Here is a 12895-nt window from a genome sequence, read left to right as displayed (position 1 = left end):
CATCTCCTTCTCCTCCCACCTTCCATCTTTCCCAGCATCAAGGTCTTTTCCAAAGAGTCACTTCTTTGATTCAGGTGGCCAAAGTATAGGAGCTTCAGCTTCAGCTTCAGTCCTCCCAATCAATATTTAGGACTGATTTCCTTTAGGACTGACTGGTTTGATCTCCTCGCAGTCCAAGGGACTCTCAAGAGTCTTCTCCAACACCACAGTTCAAAAGCATCAATTCACACAAAATTCAACACAAAGCTTTCTTTATGGTCCAAACTCAAATCTATACATGACTACTAGAAAAGTCATAGCTTTGATTATATGGACCTTTGTTGGTAAAGTTATGTCTCTGCTTTTTAATATGCTGTCTAGGCTCATCATAGACACTTGATGAGGAGCAAGACACTTCCAAGGAGCAAGTGTCTTTTGATTTCATGGTGGCAGTCACCGTTTGCAGTGATTTTGAAGCCCCAGAAAATAGTCTGTCACTGTTTCCATTGTTTCCCCATCTATATGCCGTGAAGTGATGGGACTGGATGCCATGTTCTTCAATTTTTGAATGTTGAGTTTTAAGCCAGCTTTTTCACGTTCCTCTTTCACCTTCATCAAGAGACTCTGTAGTTCCTCTTTGTTTTCTGCCATAAGGGTGGTGTCATCTGCATATCTGAGGTTATTGGTATTTCTCCTGGCAATCTTGATTCCAGATTGTGCTTCATCCAACCTGGCATTTCTCATGATGTATTCTTCATACAGGTTAAATAAGCAGGGTGAAAATATATAGCCTTGACATACTCCTTTCCCAATTTGGAACCAGTCTGTTGTTCTATGTCTGGTTCTAACTTGCTTCTTGGCCTGCATACAGACTTCTCAGGAGGCAGGTAAGGTGGTTTGGTATTCCTATCTCTTTAAGAATTTTCCAGTTTGTTGTGATCCACAAGTCAAAGGCTTTGGTCAATGAAGCAGATATTTTTCTGGAATTCTCTTGCTTTTTCTATGATCCAGCAGGTGTTGGCAATTTGATCTCTGTTTCCTCTGCCCTTTCTAAATCCAGCTTGAACTTCTGGAAGTTCTCGGTTCATGTACTGTTGAAGCCTAACTTGAAGCATTTTGAGCAGTACCTTGCTAGCATGTGAGATTAGTGCAATTGTGTCGTAGTTTGAACATTCTTTGGCATTGCCTTTCATTGGAATGAAAACTGACCTTTTCCAGTACTGTGGCCACTGCTGAGTCTTCCAAAGTTGCTGGCGTATTGAGTGGAACACTAAAACAGCATCATCTTTTAGGATTTGAAATAGCTCAGCTGGAATTCCATCACCTCCACTAGCTTTGTTTGTAGTGATGCTTCCTAAGGCCCACTTGACTTTGTACTCCACGATGTCTGGCTCTAGGTGAGTGATCACGTCATCATGGTTAGTGTTAGTCACTCAGTCGTGCCCGACTCTTTGCGACCCCATGGACTGCAGCCCTCCAGGCCCCTCTGTCCATGAGATTTTCCAGGCAAGGATGCTGGAGTGGGTTGCCATTTCCTTCTCCAGGGGATCTTCTCAACCCAGGGATCGAACCTGGGTCTCCTGCACTGCAGGCAGATTCTTTACCAACTGAGCTACAAGGGAAGCCCCTTCATCACGGTTATCTGGGTCATTAATATCTTTTTTGTATAGTTCTGTATATTCTTGCCACATCTTCTTAATATCTTCTGCTTTTGTTAGGTCCATATGGTTTCTGTCCTTTAGTGTGCCCATCTTTGTGTGAAATGTTCCCTTGGTATCTCTAATTTTCTTGAAGAGATCTCTTGTCTTTCCCATTCTATTGTTTTCCTGTATTTCTTTGCATTGTTCATTTAGGAAGGCTTTCTTATCACTCTTGCTATTCTTTGGAACTGTGTATTGAGATGGATATCTTTCCTTTTCTCCTTCGCGTTTTGCTTCTCTTCTTTCTCAGTTATTTGTAAGGCTTCCTCAGACAACCATTTTGCCTTCTTGCATTTCTTTTTCTTGGGGATGGTTTTGCTCACCGCCTCCTATACAATGTCATGAACCTCCGTCCATAGTTCTTCAGGCACTCTATCAGATCTAATCTCTTGAATCTATTTGTCACTTCCATTGTATAATTGTAAGGGATTTGGTTTAGGTCATACCTGAATGGCTTAGTGGTTTTCCCTACTTTCTTCAATTTCAGTCTGAATTTGGCAATAAGGAGTTCATGATCTGAGCCACAGTCAGCTCCTGGTCTTGTTCTTGCTGACTGTATAGAACTTCTCCATTTTCGGCTGCAAAGAATATAATCAATCTCATTTCAGTATTGACCATCTGGTGAGGTCCATGTATAGAGTCTTCTCTTGTGTTGTTGGAAGAGGGTGTTTGCTATGACCTGTGCATTCTCTTGGCAAAACTTGGTTAGCCTTTGCCCTGCTTCATTCTGTACTCCAAGGCCAAATGTGCCTGTTACTCCAGGTATCTCTTGACTTCCAGTCCTCTATGATGAGAAGGACATCTTTTTTGGTGTTAGTTCTAGAAGGTCTTGTAGGTCATCATAGAACTGTTCAGCTTCTTCAGCTTTAGTGGTTGGGGCACAGACTTGGATTGCTGTGATATTGAATGGTTTGCCTTGGAAACGAACTGAGATCATCAGCATCAGTCCTTCCAATGAATATTCAGAGTTCATTTCCTTTAGGATTGACTGACTTGATTTGATCTGCTTGCTGTTCAAGGGACTCTCAAGAGTCTTCTCCAGCACCACAGTTTGAAAGCATCAATTCTTTGGTGCTCAGCCTTCTTTATGTTCCAACTCTTACATCTGTACATGACTATTGGAAAAACCATAGCTTTGACTATACAGACCTTTGCTGGTGAAGTGTTATCATTTTTCTGCTTAGGGCTTATCAGGTGTGACTTTGGAAATTCGATTAAAAAAAAAAACTGTGTTTAGAACTCTTTTGTTTAATCTGGACTCATGATAGAACAGATCATCTAAACACTTTCTTCATTAAGATGGCTATGATATTTTTTCTTAATCAGCCAGCAGACATTTATCATTGAACGTACAGAAAAAAGGTGTACCTTTTGTGTCAAGAGCAGATTTCCAGAGCTTTGTGCAAAGGTGGGTAGCCCATGGTTCCCGTCTGCCTCCAACCATGCAATTCTATGTTATGGACTATCAAGGCAAATCAGGACTGTTTTTTAAAGAAGATGAACAGTCTACTAGCAAACACAACTAAAAATTATTTTTTGAAACTAGCTTCAAATGCTAAAGGAATAAAAATTAATCCTTTCATTTTTCCCATCTTTAACCACTAGCCTCTATTTTCAAATTTTTAAAAATGAAAAACATTTTGTTTCTCCTTTTTGTTAGCATTCTTTATGTTTCCACTATATAAAAAGTATTTGTTGAGTACCTAGTATGTGCAGATTATCTACGATGAAAATGATCTTCAGCTTTCTTTCTTATTGCCCTCCTGCTGACCTTGTCTTTCTGCCTTCTTGGTTTTGTTACTTCTTTCCGTCTTCTCTTGCTTTCTTCCTCACTGGTAGCTCACTGTGTGTTGCCAGGAGGGTAAGAGGGATGCTGATGTGGCTCCTGTGCTGTCTTCCAAAAAGCAAAACTATATTTATATTTATAGTGTATTATCTAATTGTTTCCACTAGATATAAAGATCTTCCTACTTCTTAAAATCTGTCTCATCTTTCAAGCTTTTCCACTGCCTCACTTATGGCTTTACGGATGGCAGACATTGTCTTCTTCATTAAATTGAAAAGGAATGGCATGGAAGTCATTAGCATTTCTAAGAGCAAGAGGTTGAGAATGAAATTGGGAGGGGAGGTGCAAAAATGTGCATGGCCTCAGATCAGATGACAATCCTAATTCATCTTCAGATTTTCTGGAAGAAAGTGATATTTTTTAAAACCACTTAACTCATATTAACCCTATAAACTAAGTAATAACCAGGGCTTGCATTGAGAAGGGAAATCGATGGTCTGTGAGTTCTCTCAGGTAGAGAAGTCTGATGTGGCTAATAAGAGGTGACGTGGGATGAAGAACAAGGACTTTAGAAGCTGATGGGTTTGATCTGAGTGCTGGCTCCTCTCCATCTTAGCTGTGTCACCTTGGGAAAACTACTTCTGTTCTCTGAGATGCATTGCTCATTAATGGAGAGAACGTTAATTCTCAAGATTATTGTAAATATTTCAAATAGTATATTAGGAATATCTTACATTACTATTAGTATGCCTTTCCTTTTTCACTACTCCTTCAAAAATTTAGAAAATATATCTGCACTTTTAAAGTTTAAACTGTTCTGGTTTGGAACACTGCCAACTTGATGGAATTATGACAATGTGGAAGGAAGTATTTGCTCTGCCAAAATCAGCAGAATCAGAGTAAGTCTGTTCACTCTGATTCAAATACTGAGTCAGGATTATGACTCACTATTTGAGAGCCTGGCTGCCTCACTTTCTCATGTAGTCCAGCTTAGGTTAAGAAGAGCTTGTCTTGGAGCTGTCCTTCCAGTGTCCATACTTGAAAAAGAAATTTGTGAACCATCACTCTTTGGTGGAAGTTGGTTCTTTTTTTTTTGCCTTACCACTATCTCAATTCCTTCATGGAAAAAGCTAATTTTATATCATTGAAGAATTTCTTCAATTCTTCAAAAATCTTTAAATTTTTCAGATATCATAATTTCTTTAAATGGTTAGCTGCAGGGAATACAAATTACACAGTCTGCATAATATCAAGAAACTTTATTCTTCAATATACAGAGATTATAGAATTTATTATAATCTCCTGTCACTCTGATTAGTGTATTCAAAGCACTATTTGAAAGAGTTTAGTCTATGCTTTTCTTTTTCCTCATTTTGAAAAGAAAATAAACTAACATAAGAATTGTTCTCATGGTTAGCTTTCATTCTCTTTGTGATTTTGAAATATGATTTTTAAGCAAGGCTTTTAAATAGCTCCTCACCTGTTGAACTAAGATTATTTATGTTGGCTTGAGAGAGAATACATTTTCTTGATTTTCCTGTGAACCATCTGAGTGTTAGTGGAGCAGTAAAAAAATTTTGATGAGCTGAAATTTTTTACTTGAATAGTTTGCAAGTCAGTTTTAAGTCAAATTTTCATACTGCTTCATCATCTTATTTATGTAAAGAGATCATATATTTAAGAGCAGTATGCTAAGAGTAAAAACACCTTTCTGTTTTTTTATTACAGGTAGATAAGTTAGTCTATTTTCTTGCTGTTCCATTTGAGTGACTTAATATTTTAAATGATTAAATCCCAAATTCATGAAATTTTCCTAATTTAACCATAGGCTGGAATTACAACTAGGAGGTTATAAATTTGCTTAGTTTAGGCAAATCTTGTTAAGTGAACATGCAGCATTAAAAAAAAATAAAGGATAAACGCTTTACAAATAATTGGTAACTTTCTAAAAGGATTCACTATGATTTATCCAGACAGAACTATCTCAGGGCAATTAGCATTATGTTTTGGAGAACAATTTTGGGACTCTCATACAAAATTTCCAAAGCATATTGTGTTTGCTTAAAGGCACACCAGTGGGTAAGTGGACAATGTGGTGGGATGAAATCAGACAACCAGCAGGGGAGTAGCAGTCACTGGAATAATAAGATGACTGCATTGTGGGTCTCCATGGCAACCGAGGACCCTAGCTGATCCTCCACCCCTCCAGCTCCCCGTGGAACAGCCCACCTGTGCCAGGTCTCCCCCTGTTGCAGAAATAAGTATTCTCTTGCCACATTAAACTGTTCCAAGGATTCCAGTTTATGAAACAGCACCAATTACTTTACCTGAATCTAAATCTCTATGCACTTATCAAGAAATGTTTCTCTAATAGATGTTATCAATTTGCTTTTTTGAAAGATACATTTAAATGAACATGGTACTTTACAATTCATTAAGCTTCCCAGGGTTATTTGTTCTGAAAGTTAGCTGACTCATTTTCCTGCCGAGTTCCGGGAGCAGTAATGCCCACCTCTCTCTTGTAGGGTTGCTGTTAATGACTTAGAACTGTTTCCAGATGCCTTGCATTTTCTTTCTATCTGTGTCCGCCTTCTCTTGGCCACTAACTGGTTGTGGCCAGTTTTTCTTAGTCCCAGTATGGCTTAGTTTCCCCCTTTATAAAATGGGGGTAATAAATACACTTACAATCAAATCATTTGTTAGGATCAAAAGAGCTAATTAATACATATTAGAAGGCCTTCTGATAGCACTCAATAATATTTGCTATTATCATGGTTTTCCCTTTACTCACTTCAGACAACGTATCTCCTCTCTTAGTTTCAGTATCTTATCTAATAAACTCAGGAAAATTTCTTTTGCTCATTTCATCCTACTTATTTCCACTGAGATTATAGATGTGTGAATGTGGATACATTTCTTAAGAGATCTTTTTGGTTTTAGATCAAGGCTGTATACCCTTGTAAAGTGTTTGAGCAAATGAAAAGATTGAGATTGACTTGGGTTTTCTTGGCACAGCCTTAACCATAGGAGGTAACTAGTTATAGGCAAGTCAGTTACACTGAAGTTGAGGGTCAAATAGTGGACAGACAGGTCTGGTTTACTTATACGAGGGATTAGTTGGGTGCCCCAATAAAAGGATTTTGACTCTACCAAGATTCTTTAGAGACAAAGTAAGGCTAAAAATAATTCACAGGATTTTTTTATTACGTGTAATATCGGGTTGGCTAAAACATTCGTTTCAGTTTTCCTGTAGGATGTTATGGAAAAACCAAAACAAACTTTTTGGCCAATCCAATATGTGAAAAGCACATAGTGGAGTCCCTAATACTTAGTGCTGCTAAGTCGCTTCAGTCGTGTCTGACTCTGTGCGACCCCATGGACTGCAGCCTACCAGGCTCCTCTGTCCATGGGATTTTCCAGGCAAGAGTACTGGAGTGGGTTGCCATACAAATGGTAGTATTATCATGATTGCTCATACTACACTTAGTAATTCCTTAGCATCACATTTATTTTAATATGATGGCCAGAATCCTGATGTGTAAATATCTTGTCCCACAGGGCATAGATGTGAATGAATGTTCAAGATGTACTTTCCTCTTCTTTGCGTCTGTTACATAAACAATGCTAATGCTGGAGCAGAACAAATTTTGTATTGAAAAATAATGGAACAGTAAATGGTAGGACAAGGAAAAAGTGCTAAGTAGTAAGTTCACTGACACATTTTCCAGCCAAATCTATCTATCTATCTTTCTACCTACCTACCTACCCACCTACCTATTTATCAATCATCTGTTATTTTAAGCATTGAGATAGCTACTGAGCGAGAAAGCAAATAAAATATAAAATACAGGGGAAAAAAACTTCAAATTTTTTGGTTAAAATTTAAATAAAATATTTATGACATAAATGATCTATTAGAAAAGATAGGTATGTTGAGGAATTGGATTTGTTACCTGTGTTGGAGGCACTAGTTCCAGCTCTGAAGCTGACTCAGAGTTCAAGGCGCTTTTCCCACCACTCAGTTCTGGCTGAGATCTGTGCTCTGAAGACCTATATGGGGCGCATGAAGGAAGTTAATGTACATCAAGAAGCAAATTCAGCTAGAAAGTCAGCCAAAAAACCTGGCTAATTTGGATCACCAAAAACCTTGGTAACAAAGTTCTCATCAGACTTTTACTTTATAATGACCACTTTTGGAACATCAGTGGCTGCAATGTGCTAGGTGTTACTGTCTCTGATTGATTTAGACTTCAGTTATGTGCAAAAGGCAAATAAATGCAATACCATTTTTGTTGTGGAAAGTTCTGCTTCATCAAAAAAGTATTGGCTTTTTGGGGGGAGGGAGCTTCTCACAAAGTGTATTAGTAAAGATTGGATCTTTATATAGAATTTGAAATGTCATATAAGTGGAGATGTGTGAAGGGCAACAGACTGAAATATGTTGCCCTTTAGGAAGTTTTAAAGACATGGTAAGATTTAGGCAGCCAGTTTTTGTCATGGGCATCCATAGATTATTATTAGTTCATTTTCTGATAGTGATGATTCATGAAGTCAGGACAGGCTACCTGTTTAACTAGAAACACTTAATTTAACTATAACTCACTTAATGGGATATTCCCAACTCAGGGATAGAACCTGGGTCTCCTGCATTGGCAGGCAGATTCTTTATCATCTGAGCTACCAGGGAAGCCCCCATTGAATAAACACATATATGAAATATACCTGTGTACCTATTTTGAAAGATCAGTTACACATTCAGAAAATTATTAACAAATATTGAAAAATATTGAGTATTGAATTATGAAACTGTCAAAATCCTTATTGGCTGAAGTTTTGACAACTCAGATGAAATAATTTAATTTTAGAAGTCACAATAATTAACATTGATAAACAGGGGCTTATAAACGGCACCAAGAATCTGGACTGACTGAGCTCAGTGGCTATTTCAATACATGTGGACATGGCACATAAATGGTTATTTTCTGATATTAAAATGTCTTACCATAAAAGTTCTTTTGATCCAGTTCTAGATGAGCTTGATTTTCTCTCTGCCATGGGATGCCCCTTGCTATTTCGATCTCCATGAAACTTAACATCATCCCATTTTTCCAGTTGTGTTTGAATGTCTGCTAAGGAGACAGGAAGGTGGTGAGGGGAACAGGGGGAGAATATGAGGTGGCGAGAGAACAGAGATTGGTTAAGACTGAGAAGTCTTAAACAAGTGAACTTTACCCTTCAACCCAGCCCTCCCCTAAAACTTAAGGGCCTGGCAAACAAGAACTCTCATTATCCAACCCCTGGTGACTCTAAGACTTATTTCTAACTGCTCTACCATTCTTGAATACTGTGACAATATTTGTATTTGCTTGAAAAAGCATCTTGGTCTGTTTGTGCCTCTGCATCAGGAAAGCCCTGCCCTTTCCTCCTTACTCTCTCTGATCCATGTTTTTCATCTGACAAATCCTTCCTCATCCTTCAAGACTGCTATCACAGTGCTTCCTATAACATACGTTCTATAAACCCCTGGCTGGGTGAGGGGCTTTATGAAGGTGCTGCTGCTGCTGCTGCTGCTGCTAAGTCGCTTCAGTCGCCGTCCGACTCTGTGCGACCCCATAGACGGCAGCCCACCAGGCTGCCCCGTCCCTGGGATTCTCCAGGCAAGAACACTGGAGTGGGTTGCCATTTCCTTCTCCAATGCAGGAAAGTAAAAAGTGAAAGTGAAGTTGCTCAGTTGCGACCCCATAGACTGCAGCCTACCAGGCTCCTCCGTCCATGGCATTTTCCAAGCAAGAGTACTGGAGTGGGGTGCCATTGCCTTCTCCGATGAAGGTGCTAGTATGTAGTAACTAACCCAGGCTTTTCTTTATTGCAGCACATAGTACATACTTTATGGTAATCATTTAATCATTTTTCTATCCCTCCACTAGACTGTAAATTTACTAAGGAGCAGAAAGCTTATATTATTTATCTTTGTATTCCCAGCACATAGTATAGAACACAACAGGTATCCAGAAAAATGTTTATTGAACAAATGGATAAATTAATTCATAAGCATCTAATATGTATATAACACAGTGCTAAGCGATTTTATATATCTCCTTTAACTTTCATGACTTTATGGGTAAGTTACTAATATGCTCATTTTATGGATATTTACTCATCCGTGTTTCCCCTGACTTTCTGAAATTCTTGCCACCTTTCTTTCTCTTAAGAAAAAGAGCCTAATTGACTGGTTCCATGAGTCGAGGTTAAGACCTCCTTTCTCAGGAAAATGTGCAGTGGAGAGAAATACGGACTTTGAAGTTAATCAGAGCTTGGCTCAAATTCCATCCAGCTCTTCTTCATACTAACTGGGATCTTGGGCAAATTATTTAAATTTGAAAACCTGGTTCCTCACTCATTTCAAAGAGTTGTGATGACTTAATGGGATAATGTATGTAAATAACGTGGCACAGTCCTGGACATTGTAAGTCACCAATAAATGGTAGCTAACATTATTGTACTGTGATATTTCCATGCATGTTACATGTTACTGTTCCATTGGGCTGTTCCTAGACCTTGGTGTTCTTGCCTGGAGAATCCCAGGGATGGCAGAGCCTGGTGGGCTGCCATCTCTGGGGTCACACAGGGTCGGACACGACTGAAGTGACTTAGCAGCAGCAGCAGACCTTGGTTAGCATTTTCTCTTTCTAGACTCTCTTCCTCTCTAGACTGAATGGTCCTGGAAAGCAAGATTTGTATCTTATTTTCATTGTCACTCAAGCACCTAGCATGGTGTCTGCCATCTGTCAAAAACTCGATACACATGGGTTGTATAAGTAAACATACAAATCCACACCAGTTCTACAAAGTTGAGTTCCCCAACTGCTACTTAATCTAAACTCAAAGTGTGTCCTGCCCACTTTCTTACATAGACATCAACTTTTCTACTGCTTTGCCCACAGTTTTCATGTCATCTGTAGAATGGCTTTGTATCAAGGCAGCAAACACAGCTATTGCCTTACTTAAGTCTAAGGATGCTGTCTCCGAGCCTCGGAGAGCCTGGCCTCTCTGCTCAGCATCTGCACTGATGAGGTCAGACCCATCAGCCTTTTTCTTGAGGGATGAGGTTTTTGATGAGGCCTCCAACTTCTTGGCTTTGGTTTGGGTTTGAGAGACAGGTTCACTCAAGTCAAGGAGATCTAAGCCTGTAGTCAATACTGTAAGAGAGAGAAGACATTAAGATAAGCTCACTCACTGCTCTGAAATTCTTTTTTTAAAATAAGCTTCATTTGGGTGCAGAAGGATTTTGTGTTTGCAGTATAGGTTAGAAGCACCAAATTAAGTTAGCTCACCATTGATTTATCAAGATTGCATTTAGACTGGGAAACTTGCTGCATGTTCTCCTTTATTTGGCATGGTAGAAATCTGCAGAATAAGGCTTAGACCAGTCGCACCAGTGATGAAAGTTTGAATGGAATTAAAGTGATAAAATTGAATCTGAGTTCAGGTACTATTTACTCGATTGCTTTGCTTTATTTATAAAGAGGTATATTTTAGAGTGAAGTTTTTTTCCCAGCATAGAGTCAATGTATCATATTCTGAGAGATGCTTGCAAAACAGTGATGAGGAAGATTTGGTAAAGTTTCTAAATGTCTTTGTATTTTAATTTCAAACTGCTAAAGTATCTAGGGCATAAATGAATGTTGCTAATCATCTTTTTATTTAATTAAGCACTTTACTCAGAAAACGGCTTGATGTTTGGGCTCACACTGGAGAGGTATTTCATAATCCATAGTTGATGAATAGGTACACATGTTAATGCCTTTGCTGTTTAATATGCAAATTTAAATTTCAATGTAACAAACCATAAAATGGTTACACTTTTACTTCCCAGCAGGTTGATTACATTGTGTTAAATACTCTAATGAAGGCAGAAATAAGAATTTGTTCAAATGCAAACTAGGCAAATGAGAATTAAAAAGGCAAGCTATGTAACTTTTCATTCTTTCTCTTAAGTGCCTAACTGCTGTTTGACTAGCTCATTGTGAGAAATGGAAAATTCCTATTAGAAAAGGTTCCTCCAGCTCTACTTCTCTTTTAGCCCCAGCATCCCAGAGTGGCTTCTCAACTGGCCTGATGGCTTCCTGACCTAGGATCTCTTTCTTGGCTAGCTTAGAAAAGCCACCAAAGTGGCAGGGACACTCCTTATGCTAACTCTTTCCAGCACTGTCTACAACAACCTCTGCACAGCTCCTTCTCCTCCTCTGATCTCTTGGTTTTTCCTCTTGGTAGGAAATGGATCTTTGTTGACATCTCAACACTCTTCCATCTATTTCCCCCTTGCAGTCAATGCAGGGTCAGGGATTAATTTAGTTCACAACCAGGATTTCTTTAGTACTGAAGTGTTCTCATGAGCTAGCCATCATATGGGATCCTTAGGATAGGATGTAAAACTTTCTATAATCTTGCTTTCTGATTTCAAGTATAAATCACAATGGTTGGGGTGTTAATGGTGAAGTGGAAAGACCAGACTCTGCCACTGCCTAGCTGTGTGACTTGGAGTAAGTTTATTGACATCTCTGAGTTTCAATGTCCTCACTTAAAACATGCAGAATTAAGTCTCTGCATTAGATATGATATGAAGATTAAATTATCTAATTATAAATCAAATGTGTGAAGTGCCCAACATACTGCAGGTATTCAATAAATATTATTTCCATTCTTTGGTGGCCAATTCGTGATGCTTTTCTTTCCTTTTCCTTTATCTCCTGTTTCCCCCACTCCCCTCTGTTTTAGGCAAGAATCCTATCCATACACTGACAGAAACAGGAAAACACCCCTGGGAATAAAATGGCAGATGAGACAGGCTATTGGCTCTACGGAAGATGCTATGAAGTAAATTTATCATAAAATGGCCTGAAAGTGTCATCTCATGTGAGCTTATCTTGTCCCAGTCTTCCTGAGATAGGAGTCACTTTCCAGAGTAAGATGCTCCGAGCCATGGAGGAGTGTTCCGGCTGGCTTGGTGTCTAAAAGTTAAGCACGGCAAGCAGCCAGGGTAGGCTCGGATGCCACAAATTTCATATCTTTTGAATGTTTAAATAGAAAATTCTAGGCCACTGTTAATGTTGGCAGGGATTCTAGGCCCACTGTGATTTTCTTATAACAGAAGGAAGGAAGTGAATAACAGTCTCTGAAATGCCATATATGCCTTTTTTACTAATTGCACAAACAAGAATTAGTCACTTTCTCCTACACTTCTTTTAGAAGAAAATTATATAGGACTTGTCTGCTTGTAGATAGGAAGTACATTTGTTACAGAATAATAACTGATGAGTATTAATTTAACTCTATATCTGTTTCTCACCATTCAGAATAAATGAATTACTCAGAGACTGAATTGCGAATTCAAACTTGGCTCAGTAACATTCTTTTCCCCTCCAAGCTG

The 12895-nt window shown here is 38.7% G+C and overlaps 1 protein-coding gene across 1 annotated transcript in view; it reads right to left on the bottom strand.

The window, feature by feature from the left end:
* Positions 1 to 12895, bottom strand: part of PEX5L (peroxisomal biogenesis factor 5 like) — a 205758-nt gene that overhangs the window by 98467 nt on the left and 94396 nt on the right. The window contains exons 6-8 of the mRNA XM_052638244.1: positions 10470 to 10664; positions 8468 to 8591; positions 7419 to 7515 (exon numbers count right to left, since the gene is read on the bottom strand). Of these exons, the coding sequence (XP_052494204.1) occupies positions 7419 to 7515; positions 8468 to 8591; positions 10470 to 10664 (416 nt within the window). The remainder of the gene's footprint in view (positions 1 to 7418; positions 7516 to 8467; positions 8592 to 10469; positions 10665 to 12895) is intronic.

The sequence above is a fragment of the Budorcas taxicolor genome, chromosome 1 (genome assembly GCF_023091745.1).
Source record: "Budorcas taxicolor isolate Tak-1 chromosome 1, Takin1.1, whole genome shotgun sequence".
Classification (NCBI taxonomy): domain Eukaryota; kingdom Metazoa; phylum Chordata; class Mammalia; order Artiodactyla; family Bovidae; genus Budorcas; species Budorcas taxicolor.
The sequence above is the reverse complement of the archived record's forward strand: the minus strand, read 5'-3'. Positions and strand labels throughout refer to the sequence as shown.